Source organism: Panthera pardus, unplaced genomic scaffold, assembly GCF_024362965.1.
Source record: "Panthera pardus isolate Hobbes unplaced genomic scaffold, ASM2436296v1 HiC_scaffold_6, whole genome shotgun sequence".
Classification (NCBI taxonomy): domain Eukaryota; kingdom Metazoa; phylum Chordata; class Mammalia; order Carnivora; family Felidae; genus Panthera; species Panthera pardus.
Window position 1 is genome coordinate 52,066,976 of NW_026526991.1, and position 16,871 is coordinate 52,083,846.

Below are 16,871 nucleotides of genomic sequence, written 5' to 3' on the forward strand. Positions count from 1 at the left end.
AAGTTTATTTACTTTGGGAGAGAAAGAGGGTGCACGTGTGTTTGAATGCACACTAGTGCAGGAGGGGCAGAGAGAGAGGGAGGGAGAGAGAATTCCAAGCAGGCTCTGCGCTGTCTGCCTCAGAGCCTGCCTCCGGGCTCGATCCCACGAACCTTGAGATCATGACCTGAGCTGAGATCAAGAGTCAGACGCTTAATGAACCGAGCCACCCAGGCGCCCCTATAGATGTATGTTATAATTAATATGTTTTTATATACCTGAAAGGATATAAACCAAACTGATAATAATATAGTAAGGTACTTTGTGTCGCTGTTGTTTTTAATTTCAGTATAATTAGCATACAGCGTTATATTAGTATCAAGTATATAGTAAGGTACTTTGACTACTGGGATGGGAGGATTAGGGAGAGACATGGAACTTTTATCTTTTGTTTATGCATTTTTGTACTGTTTGATTTTGATAGATAATTTCATTTTATAATGAGCAAGTGTCATGTTTAAAATTATTAAAAACTATATAAGGAAACAAATACTCTGTGGTATTATTTACATAAACAAATCACGTACTATAGCATGGATTAAGGAATAGATATACAGTATTGACTAAAAGTAGGAGAAATTGATTTTCAGTAAACAAAGATTCTAACTATTCCCACTTTTTTCCTCTTTTAGAAAGCTACTCTTTTACAAGACCCCCTACGTGCTGGTGAGCTCAGTCCTATCGGAAGTCAAAAGCCATATAGGTAAGGAGTGATGATATCCTAGAGTTGCGTGGGGGACTGTTCCCTCATCTCTGCCTCTCGTAACTCCATGTGTTGCTGACCAACTCTCTGCCCTGAATTTTAGGTCTGCAAACATAATTGCCCACTGGCCATCACCTCTTGTAGGTCTTAAAAGAACTTTAAAGTCAGTATATTCAGAACAGAGCTCAGCATCTTCCTTCTGGGACTGGACCTTCCTCTTGTGTTCCCTAACACAGGGCCTGATGTTGTTATCCCCAGATCACCTAAGCCAGAGTCCTGGAAGTCATCCTTATCTTCTCTTTCCCCTACACCACCACCCCCACACCCAGCCATTCACCACATGATTTATTGCTTTTCTCTAATATATCTGGATAACATCTACTTCTTTGACTGTCACATACTCAGCCCAATTACCTTTGTTCTGAGCTCCTCCAGTATTTTCCTAGCTGGCTTCTGCCTTCACTCTCTAAACCATTCTCCATAACAACGAAGAAATCTTTCAGAAGCACAAATCTGATCATGTAACTCCCTCCCTTAAAGTCTTTGAATGGCTCTCCATTGCCTTTAGAAAAAGGTCTAAACTTTACAGCAGCTTATAAAGATCTTTCTGATGTGTCTTTTCATCTTTCCATCTTCAACTGTTGTGTCCCCTCAACTCCTGCCCTAACCTCCTGATCCAAATGATCTCACAGTTCTCAGAAAGCTCCCTGTTTTTTTTTTGTTTGTTTGTTTGTTTTTTCCTCTATCCTGGAACCCTACTCTCTATTCTTCTTCTCCTTCATGAATAACTTCAACTCATCAAGACTTAGCTTGCTATCCCTTTCTCTAAAAATCATTTCTCAGAACTACATTAGGAGGGGCCCCTCTAGAACATTCTATGCTTACCATCTTTTAGGACTCAACAGCCTATCTTATGATTGCTTATTTGATTATGTGCTGCCCTATTATGTACTATGCCCCTTAAGGGCCAAGACTGTACCTTGGTCATTGGCACACAGTAGGCTGCCTTTATGGAATGAATGAATAAATTGTTAAAACAATTAAACATGAATCTGATTTAAAGTGTGGGTGTATTAGCTTTCAAAAGGAATGCGGTCCTGACACATGTGGCAAGATGGATGAACCTTGAAGAAATTATGCTAAGTGAAAGAATCCACACATAAAAGGACAAATATTGTATGATTCCACTTACTTATAGGAGGCATTGAGAATAGGCAAATTCATAGAAACAGAAAATAAAAGAGAGGTTACTAGGAGCTGAGGGGGGAGAGGGAAATGGGGACCTACTGTTCATTAGTACAGAGTTTCTGTTTGGGAAAATGAAGAAGTTCTGGAAATGGATAGTAGTGATGGTTATACAACACTGTGAATGCACTTAATTTGTATACCTAAAAATGGTTACAATGATAAATTTTATGTTATATATATTTTATTTCAGTTTTAAAACAGGTAAGGTGTGTGTATATGTGTTTAAGGGAATAGATAAAACAAGATTGGCAAAATGTTAAAAATTATTGAATCTAGGTGATAGATGGGGTTTCTTATACAATTTTCTCCATTTTTGTGTATGTTTAAAAATTTCTATAATAAAAGTTTTAAGAAGGCTTAAGAAACATAATAAGCAAATATAGCAAGTATCTTATTTGTATCTTGATTTCAACAAACCAAAAATAAAAGACATTTTTTAAATAAGTTTTTTAGTGTATTTATTTATTTTGAGAGATAGAGAACAAGGGAGGGACAGAGAGAGAGAGAGAGACAGAATCCCAAGCAGGCTCTGCACTGCCAGCATGGAGCCCACCATGGGGCTTGAACCCATGACTGTGAGACCATGACCTGAGCCAAAATCAAGAGTCCGATGCTTAACTGACTGAGCCACCTAGCCGCCCCTAAAAAGACATTTTTAAGACAATGGAGGACATCTGAATGTGGACTGGGTATTAGCCCATAGCAAAGAATTATTGATAATTTTGACAGATGTGACAATGATGATTTTGTAAGAAAATGTTTATTTTGAGGTATGTTCTGAGGTATGTAGGGGTAAAGTAAGGATGTTTGTGATTTAGTTTTTAAAAGATGGTAATACAGGCAGCTTAGAATTTCTATCTGTTTTCATATGTTTACTGCAAAAAAGTATCAGTTTTAATTTTAGTGCTTTATTTAAAGTGGTTTTAAAACTAACTGGATAATGAAATAGGCTTTATCTCTCTGTATATGTGTGGCTTGAAATTTATCCTTGAAGGCCAGAAAGAGAGTTGAGTTCTACCACTCTCTTGACTCATGAAAAGCATATTTCTTGCAAAGTTAATTCCCGAAGGCAACACATTTAAAATGCAGTGATTTAAAATGCACTATGAAGAATGTGGTCTATGTACAAGATATATAAGACAGGTCTCTGCCTGCAAGGCACCTTCAGTTTAAAAGGAGTAAACATTCTTTGGGTTTCAAATTAGAACTCTGTCACAAATGTGAGTCCTGTAACATCATGGATGTATAGGGACCATTGTGAACATATACACAGTGCTTCGGAGATAATGTATGAAAAGCCTTTTCCAGCTGTAAATCATTATAAAAATGTATTATTTATGTAGAATATCCCCTCCAAAAATGAAAACATATGGGAAAAATAGAGCTTATCATTAGATCAAGAATCCTTCTTGCTACATTATTTGAGTGAATTTATATTTTCTAGCTGATGAAAATATAGAATATCTGTTAAAATTAATGTAACATTTCCCCTTATTCCTAAATTGAATAATGGAGTCTTCTGGCGCTAGACTTTTTATTATTTAAATTAGCCAAGTAAAGTTTGTCATCATCTATGTAAAAACAAATATTCTGGGCAGAGAAACTGTGATTATATCAATGTCTCTACAGAAATATAGACTCCTGAATCTAACTTGTATTTATGATGTATATGAGACCTCAATTTACATATGAATTGATTTTTAGTATGAAGAGATTAGTGTGTTTTTTCTTATGAAAAAAATTTTTTTTGTAAGTTTGGTATTTCAGTCTATTATCATAGGTGCCAAAGGAAAAAAAACTGTCCCTATGTGAATCTCAGCAAATTGTCGACTAATGGGAAAAATAGGAAAGTCAATTGGAAAGTAATTCTGCTGGTATGCTTTCTGAGCTTGTGGTTTTCTAAGCTCACTTGTTTGTGAAAACTACATTTCTGCTGTTTTTGGAGTTCTCAGAGAACAGAGGGATTTTATAGTATTTTCTTTAGTGAAATGGGATTGTAATTAGAAGTGGATGTATAGGGAAGTGGGATCAAAGCTCGTTCGTATTTTATTTACAAACTATTTATTAAATATTTACCGTGTGCTAAGCACATGTAGTAACCAAAGTATCAAAATGATGGGGTAGGTATGATAATACCTATTTTACAGATGGGAAACTGAGGCACACAGAGAGTAGGTAACTTGCCCATGGTAACTACTCAGGTAAAGAGAGGCAGATCTAGAATCTGAACCCCATATTTATAATCATGTTCTTCTGCCTCTGACTTCTATCCCTGAATTCTTGATCATTTCTCTTTCAGACTCTCCACTGGAAAAGGACTGTTTTTCAGGAAGTCTTCCTGTTTTTGTTACTAAGAGAGGCTCAGTGATTGGATAGAAGAGAAAATCATACTTGTTTTTAAATAAAAGGGGAGGTAGTAGGCAAGAGCCAAGATTCCGTGCAGTAGTATTGGGATAAATGGCTGGTATTAAGGTTGGAGTAGGTGGTAAAAATATTTTTACTTTGGGGTTCCTGGGTGGCTGGGTCAGTTAAGCGGCCGACTTCAGCTCAGGTCATGATCTCGCAGTTCATGGGTTGGAGCCCCACGTCGGGCTCTGTGCTGACAGCTCAGAGCCTGGAGGCTGCTTCGGATTCTGTGTCTCCCTCTCTCTCTGCCCCTCCCCTGCTTGCGCTCTGTTTCTCTCTGTCTCTCAACAAGTGAATAAAAATGTTAAAAAAGATTTTTTAAAAATATTTTGACTTCAAGTCAGAAATTTTAGGAAGTTTCCACTGACCTACACAGAATATGAAACATCTCTTCTACCACTACTTTGCACCCTGCTCTTCTGAATCACTAGTTGTATGAACTTGGACAGGCTACTTAACCTTTCTAACATCCCATAAATGTAACAGTAATTCCCAGCCGTACCCCCTTCATGGGACTGCATGAGTTAGTCCATGAAAAGTGCCCAGGACAAGTACACGATCACAACAATGGGGCAAAAGATATATAATATATATATATATTAATTATATTATATAATTAAATAAATACATATTATACAATTAAATAAATATAATTATATTTATATATTAATATATAATATAATATATAACACATATATAATATATAACACACATATATAACATATAACATATAACATACATAATACATATTATATATTATACATATAATATATAATTATAATATATAATATATAATACAATATATAACATATAATATAATAAACATAATATATTATATAATATATAATATAATATGTATATTATATATGTCTGTTATGTATAATATATATAAATTATATATGTGTTATATATATGTTATATATATATATATAACATATATAATATATAAGACGTGTGGGAAAAGTGCTATAGGAGAGGGTCCTCATTCATGCTGGAATTAGGGAAGGCTTTAAGGGGGAGGTGTTACTCTCTTCAGCAAAGCCAGCTTTTCCTGAAGTATCGAACGTACGCAGGTCAGTGACAAGAAATGAATGCATGTGGTATTCTGACATGGCAAGAAATAACTTTGAATTTCACAGTGGAACAGTGATTGCTTTTCCAACTAGTCCAGTCTCATTAGGGAGAACCTCTGGGCTTGGTGCCCAAAGCGGGAGCTCTCTGAGACATGCTCATCTGCCTTTTTGTCAAAGAGAGAGCAGGCCTCAGGCTGGGAATGTGGCGCATCAATGTAGAATCTGTGTTGCTTCCCTGATGTTTTTACAGTTACCTGCTATTTATGGCACATGACACTGGTTCTCCTTGTAAAGTAGTGATACAAAGTTTTCTTTGTGAATAATCTCTCTCTCTGTCTCTACACACACACACACACACACACACACACACACACACACACAAAGGGAGTTGATTTAAAGAAAAAATATTAAGCAAATAATACTCCATTTGGCTCAGGCAGTATGGTAGATGGTATGTAGCAAACTCCAAGCTAGACTATGAAAGAGAGACAGAAGTTTCCTAGGGACACTGAGAGCATTGCTGACGTGGATACAGCTTGAGTAAAGGGGCACGGGCAAAAGTATGCCTGGAGAGTTATAAATAGCTCAATCTGGGGAAAGCAAGGTCCATTACTAATGAGTAATAAAACTAGAAGCACAAAACTATATTAAAATTCCATTAGAAACAAAGTCTTACAAACCTGTCAATAATTGTTGATATTCTTCAACTGCTGTTTACCATTTTTTACATGGAAATTTTTTTCTTGTGTTTCTGTAGATCTGAGGAGAAAATTAAGCTCTTCAGTCAACTTAAATCTGAACTTTTCCTTAAAGACAATACGTTGAGGAAGATACTTTGTCTAATTACAGAACTTAAAGTAGCAGCCCAGAAAAACTTCATTCTGAAAAGGCTTTTCTGGAAAGTAGGTGTTTTGTTTTATTTTTAATCTTTGAAACTTGTTCCAGCTATTTATCGAATGCAGGATATTTGAGCATGTAGTAAAATACAAATAAATGTTGTCTTGTATTCGGAGGCTGTATTTTAAAATGTTGATGGAAATTTAATGCAATCATGACTCAGTATTTGAAATCTTGTGATGTAATCAATAATGCATATGTGTGTGTCGGAGGGGAGATGGGGAAAGAGAATGGTAGCAAAAAGTACCTTATGTGGGTTGGTTTGGCAACCACATGTATATGTGTGTGTTGGAGGGGGAGCTTCTGGGATGCAAGATGTATGGGTACAGAGAGTGAGATGAGAAAGTAGATTTTAAGAAGTTTTACCTTCAGGTAACCCTACAATATAAGTACAATTAAAACAAGTTACTTGTGAACGTAGGACTTTTTAAAAAGGTGACTCCTGGGGAGTCAAATCAACCTAGCTCTCACTCAGCAAGTTATAGACTTACTCTGTAAGACTTACTTCAGTTTCATGGGCAGGTATTCAGAAGCCCTGGTGAGTACTGATATGGTGCTAACGAGGGGGTGAGCCCTGCCTCGGGTTGAGCTCCTCTTGATGGCTATATGTTGTATCCTAATTCTGGCCAGTGGTTTCAGAGTTGCCAACATTTTATTGAGCAGCTGTAAAGTGCACAGCTCCCCAGCCATACAAGACAGTCCTGGTCTTAGATTCAAAGGGCTTCACATGTAGGACGACCAACCATCCAGGTTTGCCCACACTTGGGTGACCAACTGTCACAGCTTGCCTAGGACTGAAGAAGTTCTCAGGATATGGGACTTTGAGTGCAAAAGCTAGGATAGTCCCAAGCAAACTGAAATGGTTAATTACCCTAATTAGAGGGCGTATTAGCTGCATAGAATATTATGTCAAATGTCCCCCAACACTGAGACAGGCAACAATGATACTGTGCTACGTAAATGCTTGAACTGGATACACCCTGTTAGGAATATAACATCTGGGTCTTGACTCCAAAACTAAAGAGGATTGTAGAGAATATAGGGACAGGCATCAAAATGACCACACAAGGTGATTATGAACATGGAAATGGAGTTAATGTGAAAAGGCTAAGGAAACTGGTATTATATCACACCCAAATATAACTCTCCAGTCCATCCCTGGACTGGTATCAGTTTAATAAAACTGGTACCAGTTTAAACACGTGGTATCAGTTTAATCTGTAACTCTGATTTTGTGTCCTTGCGCACTCAAAAACTTGTGGCTCTCCCTTCGAAGTACAAACACGTTGGCTTTAGCATTTAAGGCTCTCCACTAAGGACTTCTGTCACAGATTCCAAATTTGGACAGGCATGGCCCATGCAAGGTGGGTTTTCAGGAAGGGCCAACATCTATATAGGGCAGGCACTGGGCAAACGAACCCAGCTGTAGATGCTCCCAGGGAAGGCACAGAGCACCGGCGGGGAGAGTGGCCTCTACACAGAGAGTGTGCAAAAGAGATCAGGGCATTCCAGCACATGCGTAGGTTATACCCAAATGTCTGCAAAAACATTTGACACCAGGAAGATCTGCTTGTTTAGGGTCTGGCAATAGAGTCTTCATGGAATGAGGTAGGGGAGGTGGCAAGGATATAAAGATTGTCCAGAGTAAACCTAGCAGCTGGGAGAGGACTAGCAAAGGACTTCACACTGGGCTCACAGATGTCCACTTAGATAAACCAGACACAATCGGGGGACTGGATTTAAAGCAGATGTCTAGGTAGGAGAACTGAGGTACCACTTACAGGTTAGACTAGCAAGAAGGGTGTTGATGTTGAATATCAGAGCGTTGGCCTCGAGGTGTCTTCAGCATGTCCAATCTTCCAATGTGCCTGATGCATATGGCCTTGGCTGTGGAGCCAAAGAAAGATACAAAGAAAGAGAATGAGGCTGGGCCTAACCCACTCAACCCCACACTTCCTTGCTTTCATCTCTTTCCTCTAAAAGCTCCAGCTTCGTGGGGTGACTTGAACACCTTGTCCTTCCAGCCCCTCCTCATTTCCCCTGCTGTTATCTCTAGGCTACTCTTTCTTCCATTTTCTCCTGTTAAAATCCTACCCATCCATTTTTCAAGGCTCAGCTCAAATGCCGTTCTTCTGCCTTTCCTGTCATCCTCTATGGGGAACTTTGGAACCCTCCTCTTTCTCATCTGTTTTGGCAGTCCTGTACCATAGAACTTTCTTTGATGTTCTTTAATCTATGCTGTTCAATAAAGTAGCCACTAGCCACAATGAATGTGGCCAGTGGCTAGGGAAGTGAAATTTAAAAGAATGTTTATTTATTTTCAAGAAGTGGGGGGGATTGTGAGTGGGGGAGGGGCAAAGGGCGGGGGGAATCCCAAGCAGGCTCCATATTGTTAGTGCAAAGCCTGACGCAGGGTTTGAACTCACGAACTGTAAGATCATGACCTGAACTGAAATCAAGAGTTGGATACTTAACCGACTGAGCCACCCAGGCGCCCCACCATTTTAATCGATTTAAATTTAAGCACTGCCATGTGACCAGTGGCTACTGTGTTGGACAATGCAGTTCTATGGTATCTCAGCACCTTCTAACAATTCAACAAATATTTATTACATGCCTGCTCTAGGCCAGGAATGGGAATAGGCATTAGAAATGTGAGCATGAGTAAGACACAGTTCCTACCGTCAAGAATTAGCTCAGAAAGTCTCCTTTTTACTACAGTTTTTGGCAAATTTTTAAATCTACCCTTGTATGCTATAAGCTTCTTCAGGACAGGCATGTGTCTCACTCATCATCTTTGTATTCACCCTAAGGTCTAACGTGTGCCATGCGTATACCAGGTCCCATAATCAATTCGTATTGAACTGAAAGTTTATTGTCTTGTGAAAAAGTAACCTGATCAGAAATCTAGGAATAAAGCATTCATGTTCTGTTGCTTAACTGAAAATACTGCAGGGGCGCCCGGGTGGCTTAGTTAAGTGCTCAACTCTTGATCTCGGCTCGGGTCATGATCTCACAGTTGGTGAGTTTGGACCCTGCACTGGGCTCTGTGCTGACAGTGCAGAGCCTGCTTGGGATTCTCTGTCTCCCTCTCTGTCTGTCTCTATCACTCTCTCAAAAATAAATAGATACACATTAAAAAAAAGAAAATACTGCAGCCCTTCTTTAATGTAATGTCCTTAGATGGATTAAAATAGGTCTTCTAATTCAGTTGTCAAAAATGAGAGGCCAAAATGAAGAGAGCGGGAAATAAAAGTTATATGGGCAGTCTCCCTATTTGTGGTCTCCCCACACTTAGTGGGGTACCTCGTTCTCCTCCCCACCATGCTACCAAGACCTGGTAGCCTTATGTTCTCTCTAATCCACAACCACAATCTTACATTCATTTATACAAAGTTAACATACATAACTAATAAAAGTCAACATTTTTATCTTCTTTTAGGAGCTTTTTTCTTTAAAGTTATTATGGCTTTAAGCTTAAGCCATTTCTCTTTTTATTAATTTTATTTATAATATTTATATTATTATAATATAAATATATAATATATAATATATATTTAAATATAATAATTATATTTAAATATAATAAATTATATATATAAATTATATATAATAATATAATATATTATATATTATTATATATTATAATATATAATATAAATATAATATATAATAATATTTATAATATTATTTATTAATATTTATTTCTCTTTTATTTTTGCAACTTTGTGCTGGGCTCCCTGGTGAACATAAGGTTGTGTGAAACTTCCTCAGGAACCCACACTGGCGTGGGGAGACTAGAGGCATCTCAAATTTTTGGTTCCTGAGTAAGATGATAAAAAAATCATACATATAATAGTTTCATATAAATAAAATTTTACAAATATATATAATTTTATATAAATATATTATGTACTATACACACATACACACACACACACACACAATGTCCCCTTTTGAAATCAACTGTATGGGGTATAATTTTCTTTAAGGTGATCTTTTTTTTTTTTAAACAATTTTCTTACAAGTAAATTTTAAATTATGAGAACATTTTTTCATAGGTCAACTAAATTGTAAGCTTTAGGATTATGGACACCATGTTTGTTTGTCTACTTTGCTCAAGATATCTCATTACCTAGTACAGTTCCTGCTACATAGCTGATAATCCGTAGTTATGTGTTCAATCAATGAATGAGTGAATGAAAGAATTCTCTGTTCATGTTCCTTCCTAACCCTTTATTTTTTCTCCATGAAGTTTTTTTTTTTTCTCAACATTATTTTTTATTGTGGTACAATACACATAAACATAGAATTTACCATCTTAACCATTAAAAGAAAAAAATTTTAATGTTCATTTTTGAGAGAGAGAGAGGGAGAGAGCACAAGAGGGGAGGGGCAGAGAGAGGAGACACAGAATCTGAAGCAGGATTCAGACTCAGCTATCAGCAAAGAGCCCATGAACCGTGAGATCATGACCTGAGCTGAAGTCAGATGCTTAACGGACTGAGCCACTCAGGTGTCCCTATCTTAGCCATTTTTAAATGTATGGTCCAGTGATTTTAAGTAGGTCCTGTATACTGTTGGAGCCTCTCCAGAACTCTTTTCATCTTGGAAAACTGAAACTATACTCAACAAACAATAACTCCTCATTCCCCCACTTCACGCAGCCTCTGGAAACACCATTCTTCTTTCTACTTCTATGAATTTAACTTCTCTAAATATTTCATGTAAGTGGAACCATCCAGTATTTGTCTTTTTGTGACTGGCTTATTTTACTTATCATGTCTTCTAGGATCATCAATGTTGTAGCATATGTCAGAATTTGCTTCTTTTTAAGGCTGAGTAATATTCCATTTATGTATATAACACATTTTGCTTATCCATTCTCCATTGATGGATACTTGGGTTGCTTCCATGTTTAAGCTATTGTGAATATTACCATTATGAATATGGGTGTGTAAATACCTCTTTGAGACTCTTTCAGTTCTTTTGGGAGTGTACCCATTAGTGGGATTGCTGAATCATATGGTAATTCTATTTTTTTCTCTTTTAAAAAATGTTTTTATTTATTTTTGAGGGAGAGAGAGAGACAGAGCACGAGCTGGAGAGGGGCAGAGAGAGAGGCAGACACAGAATCCGAAACAGGCCCCAGGCTCTGAGCTGTCAGCACAGAGGTCAATGTGGGGCTTGAACTCACGGAGTGTGAGATCATGACCTGAGCCGAAGTCAGATGCTCAACCGACTGAGCCACCCAGAAGCCCCTACACATACTATCTTATTTCAGCCCCATCAGGTGACATTAATTCCATCTTAGACATAACCTGAGTCATACAGTGTGTATGTAATTTGCCAAATATGACAAAGCTGACCCATGGCAGAGCTGGGATATGAACTGAAAGAACTAGGCACCAGAGTTAGTGTGCAGAGCCACCAACCGTGCTAATTTACCAGGGCAGTGAGTAAACAGCAGCCCTTCTGAGAGGGTCTGCTATGCATCCTGCTCTTTCTCCTCTGGTCCCTTTCTCCACCTGCCATCCTCAGCCTCTTCTCATGCCAGATCACCTATATACAGGCACCCATAATACCTGTCTAAACAAAGAGTCTAATTTGTCACTAGGAAACAAAAGTCCTGGGGAAGAAAATGAACAAGAGAGGGACAGAAAAGAGAAGCAATTACATTATATTTCTAATTAGTACCAACTTGCCTGATTTCATGGGCCAGTGCTTACTTCATGCTCGATTTATCTCAAGAGACGGCATAGAAGCACAAAAAATTTGGTTCCTGCACTCTTAAGTCTGTGTTTATTTTGGCAGAGATGGAAATATACTGTATTAACAGAATTATTAGTATCATTCTCCACCATCTTCATTAGGCTACACCAATGCTGTGAGTTTGCTTTTAGGTTAGTAAATATATATATTTATTTATTTTACATTTATTTATTTTTGAGAGACAGAGAGAGACAGAGCACAAGCAGGGGAAGGGCAGAGAGCAAGGGAGACACAGAATCCAAAGCAGGCTCCAGGCTCTGAGCTGTCAGCACAGAGCCTGATGCGGGGCTCGAACCTATGAACCGTGAGATCATGATCTGAGCCGAAGTTGGACGCTTAACCAACTGAGCCACCCAGGAGCCAGGTTAGCAAACATTTTTAAAAGTGTTTTTCTAGCCCTTATTTCATTGTATCCTCACAAAGGCCAAATTACTTTGGAAAGACAGGAATTAGAGTAGCCTCCATTTAATATATTATTCCCAGGTAAGTAAATGACTTGCCTGAGATTAAACACCTACTTCTAGAGGGCCTTCAATATTAACGGGAGAGCCAAGCCTATTAAGCATCTCTCAGCATCACCCCTAGGCTTTAGCTCTGGCTCTGTTCACCAGAACAGTGGTCTGTTTCCTGGTGGTAAGTAAAAGTGTTTTCAGTTCGGATTATGCTAATATTAATGAGAGATATTTTAATTCACTTCGTCCCCAGAGAATAATTTCTTCATATTTTTATTATGTAAAGATAGAGTTTTACCATCTGATACCTTATTTACCATCTTCTTTCCTGCTTGCTTTCACAGACCAGTGACCTTTTCTATTTCCTAGTGAATAAACTTCGTGAGTACTTGCCAGAGTCTAGGGATAAGAGCACACTTCAAAATAGAAGCCAAAGGGCTGATGAGCTGGTGTAAGTATTAACTGGATAATCATAGATTCTTTCACCCCTACGGTGTTAAAGATGAATGGAAGGCACTGGACAAAATACGTACCATATTAATGATAAATGGCGCTGCAAGTTTTGCTTCACATAAATTTTTTAAAATAGCATTCGTTTTGTTCTACTTTTTTTTAAGTTTATTTATTTATTTTGGGAGAGAGAGAGCACAAGTAGGGGAGGGGCAGAGAGAGAGAGGGAGAGGGAGATTCCCAGGCAGGCTCCTCACTCTCAGTGTGGAGCCTGACTCAGGGTTCGAACTCATGAACCATGAGATCATGACCTGAGCCAAAATCAAAAGTCGGATGATTAACCAACTGAGCCACCCAAGCAGGTGCCCCCATTATGTTCTACTTTTTAAAGAAAGGCTATACAAGAGACTAGAATATTGGTTGTCCCAAAGGAAAAAAAAATGGGTGTCTGGAGGAAAGACACCTTTCACTGTCTGCCCTTTTTTACCTTTGAAATTTTGAGCCAAATATTACCTACCTGAAAAAGTTAAAATTATTTAAAAAAATTTTAAAGTAGTGTGTGATTATCAGAAAAAAATGTTAAGGATAAAAAAACAATATGAAAATAACTTAATCCTGACATTCAGCTATTGATTCATTCAACAAATATTTCTGAGTGTTTACTATATAGCAATCACAGAGTGGTCAACCAACGTTGACAATCTGATATACAGAATTTCCTTCTCGTACTTTTTTTCTATATAAATTACCTGAGAGCAATTCTATCAAGGATTACTGATTTTGTGAAATTCTGGACTTGTAATGCAATCATGCCATTTCCGTGCTTTTTTTCCTCTTTGTTTTCTAGGGCATGCATTGAAATTATGCAGACTCTGGGACTGATGTTCAGAGAAACAGAAACTGAGTCATCACGCCTGAAGACATTGGCAGCTAAGAAGTAAGGTTTTTTAGAAGAAGACATTGGGACCTTGTAGTTGCAACCCATTAAGTACTCTATTGAGTGTCTTCCAAAACTGATAGCTCTTTTACTCTTGTAGTCAATTCCCTTGTAAGTATATGAAACTCTTTTGTCTTTCCACTTCCTTCTGTGATGAACAGATCAACTGGCACATAGTGAGCACTCTCTGTCTCTCTGGATTATTAAGGGCACAAAGATTTTTTTTGGCATAATTTTATATTTTGTCATTGTCTGCTGAACTTGAAAGAGACCAAATGCCCCATCATACATTTAAAGCCAGGGCTTCTTTACTAGAATTTTATAGAGTGCCCTTATACCCACACAACAGAAAGACTATATTGCAAATGCAGGAGTTATAGTAGCTTCATCTAATATATAATTGTGTGACTTTGAAGTGAATGATGTTGGGGGTTTATTAACATAGGGTAAGCTGCTATAATAAAGATATGCTAAAATATGTGGTCCGCAGAAGATAGAAATTTACATCTTTTCACATACTAGTCCAGAGTACATAGTCACGCTTTCCTCTACGAGATCAGCCAGAGACCTAGGTTCCTTCCCTTTTGTTGCTTGGACATCTTTTTTTTTTTTTTTTTTTTAACGTTTATTATTTTTGAGAGAGAGAGTGAGACAGAGAGCAAGAAGGGGAGGGGCAGAGAGAGAGGAGACACAGAATCTGAAGCAAGCTCCAAGCTCTGAGCTGTCAGCACAGAGGCTGATGTGGGCTTGAACTCATGAGCTGTGAGATCACGATCTGAGCTGAAGTCAGACGCTCAACCGACTAAGCCACCCAAGTGCCCTGCTCTGACTTTTTTTATTACACTGTGTTTGTCTTCATGATTGAAGCTGGCTGACCTCTGAGACTTCCTTAAATCCTATGGAATGGAGGAAGAGAAGTAGAAGGCAAGCAAATTTCCTTTTTAAAAAGAAAAATGCTTATGGTGTAAGTTTATTTATTTTGAGAGAGCGCACGCACGGTGGAGAGGGGCAAACAGGGGGGGAGAGAATCCCAAGCAGGCTCCATGCTGTCAGTGCAGAGCCCAATGCAGGGCTTGATCCCATGAACGGTGAGATCATGACCTGAGCCGAAGTCAAGAGTTGGAGGCTTAACTGACTGAGCCACCCAGGAGCCCTGCACATTTCCTTTTTAAACAAGGCGTATATGATTTTTCTGCTCACATTCTGCAGATGAGAACTTTAGGCATAGGCCCATATATAGCTTCAAGAGAGCTTGGATGTGTCTGTAGTTACATGGCTATGTACCTAGCTAAACTTTGGATGGTTGGATGTGTCCGTAGTTACATGGCTATGTACCTAGCTAAACTTTGGATGGTGATAGGGATACCTATTATTAAAAGAAAGAATGAAAGAATGTAAAACAGGGGGACAATAGCATTCTTTGCCCCAGAAAGTACGTGTTTGCACATTTTGCATATTATCTGCTTGACCTTTTTATATGATTTATAGATTATGAATTACATGCTAGGCCAATGTTCTGACTAAAATCTTAATTTTTTTCCACCCTCATCAACTGTTTATCTAAATTTTCTCTAGTAGAAAGTAGAAGAAAAATGAGAGCATGGGCTCTAAAACATTTGAACCAGGGAAAAGAATAAGAACTCCTAGTAATTTTGTTCTGGCTATTTATTAGAGAACTTTATAAATTAATTTTAATGATTATATTCATTAACATTTCTTTAAAAAAAATTTTTTTTAACATTTATTTATTTTTGAGACAAAGAGAGAGCACGAATGGGGGAGGGTCAGAGAGAGAAGGAGACACAGAATCTGAAACAGGCTCCAGGCTCTGAGCAGTCAGCACAGAGCCTGACGCGGGGCTCGAACCCATGGACCGCGAGATCATGACCTGAGCCGAAGTCGGACGCGTAACCGACTGAGCCACCCAGGCGCCCCTATTCATTAACATTTCTTAAGCAACTTGCTATGTGCCAAGGACTATGGGCATACTATACTGTATACCAGGGTGGTCAAACATTTCTGTAGAGGGCCATAGAGTAATCATTTTTGGCTTTTCAGGCCATATAGTCTCTGTTGTAAATACTCAACTTAGCCACTGTAACAGAAAAACAGTCACAGACAATATATAAATGAATGGGCATAGCTCTGTTCCAATTAAGGAAATTTATAGAATTTCTATTTATAGAAATAGGCTCTGGGTTATTTGGCCTACAGGCCGTAGTTTGCTGACCCTGCTTTACAGTGAACAAGTAAGACACACTCTATTATTTTCTCTATTTTTTTTTTAAGTAATCTCTATATCCAACATGGGGCTCGAACTTACAACCCCAAGATCAAGAGTCCCATGCTTTACTGATTGAGTCAGTCAGGTGCCCCCTATGTATACTTTTTTTTTTTTTTTTTTGAAGTTTATTTATTCATTTTGACACAGAGAGAGAGTACAAGTAGGGAAGGGGCAGAGAGAGAGGGAGAGAGAAAGAATCCCAGCAGGCTCTGCACTATAAGCACAGAGCCCAATGTGGGGCTTAAACTCATGAACTCTGAGATCATGACCTGAACCAAAGTTGGCCACTTAACTGACTGAGCCACCCAAGCGTCCCTATACTTCTTTATGTAGTTGATAGAACTGCCATTTCCCCAATCTCCAGGACAGAGATCCAAAATTATTTCTTACATTTCTGTCTTTTGACATACTGAATTATTGCAGAATCACGTTACCTTTTTTATACACTTTTTGGTCCTTACCTTTCTCTGTCCAAGTTGAAAAACCATCACTCTTACTAACCTCTGCTGCAAAGTGTTGTTTTAATTGTTCTTTCTTAATTTGGTTTGGACACATCAGCCTTACTACAGCAAGTCCCTTTCCTGATACGACTAATTATTTTCATGTACAC

At 38.2% G+C, this 16,871-nt stretch overlaps 1 protein-coding gene and 1 long non-coding RNA gene across 9 annotated transcripts in view; one reads left to right on the plus strand and one right to left on the minus strand.

Moving 5' to 3' along the window:
* The window catches only part of CUNH12orf56 (chromosome unknown C12orf56 homolog), a 112,235-nt gene that overhangs the window by 52,665 nt on the left and 42,699 nt on the right, over positions 1 to 16,871 (plus strand). For all 7 annotated transcript variants that reach the window (XM_019454996.2, XM_019454999.2, XM_019454992.2 and 4 more), the window contains 4 exons: positions 672 to 742; positions 6,227 to 6,371; positions 12,935 to 13,041; positions 13,888 to 13,977. In XM_019454996.2, the coding sequence (XP_019310541.2) occupies positions 672 to 742; positions 6,227 to 6,371; positions 12,935 to 13,041; positions 13,888 to 13,977 (413 nt within the window). The remainder of the gene's footprint in view (positions 1 to 671; positions 743 to 6,226; positions 6,372 to 12,934; positions 13,042 to 13,887; positions 13,978 to 16,871) is intronic.
* The window catches only part of LOC109270430 (uncharacterized), a 109,987-nt gene that overhangs the window by 48,095 nt on the left and 45,021 nt on the right, over positions 1 to 16,871 (minus strand). For both annotated transcript variants that reach the window (XR_002081519.2, XR_008419613.1), the window contains exons 4-5: positions 8,148 to 8,253; positions 6,150 to 6,228 (exon numbers count right to left, since the gene is read on the minus strand). This is a non-coding gene — a long non-coding RNA (uncharacterized LOC109270430). The remainder of the gene's footprint in view (positions 1 to 6,149; positions 6,229 to 8,147; positions 8,254 to 16,871) is intronic.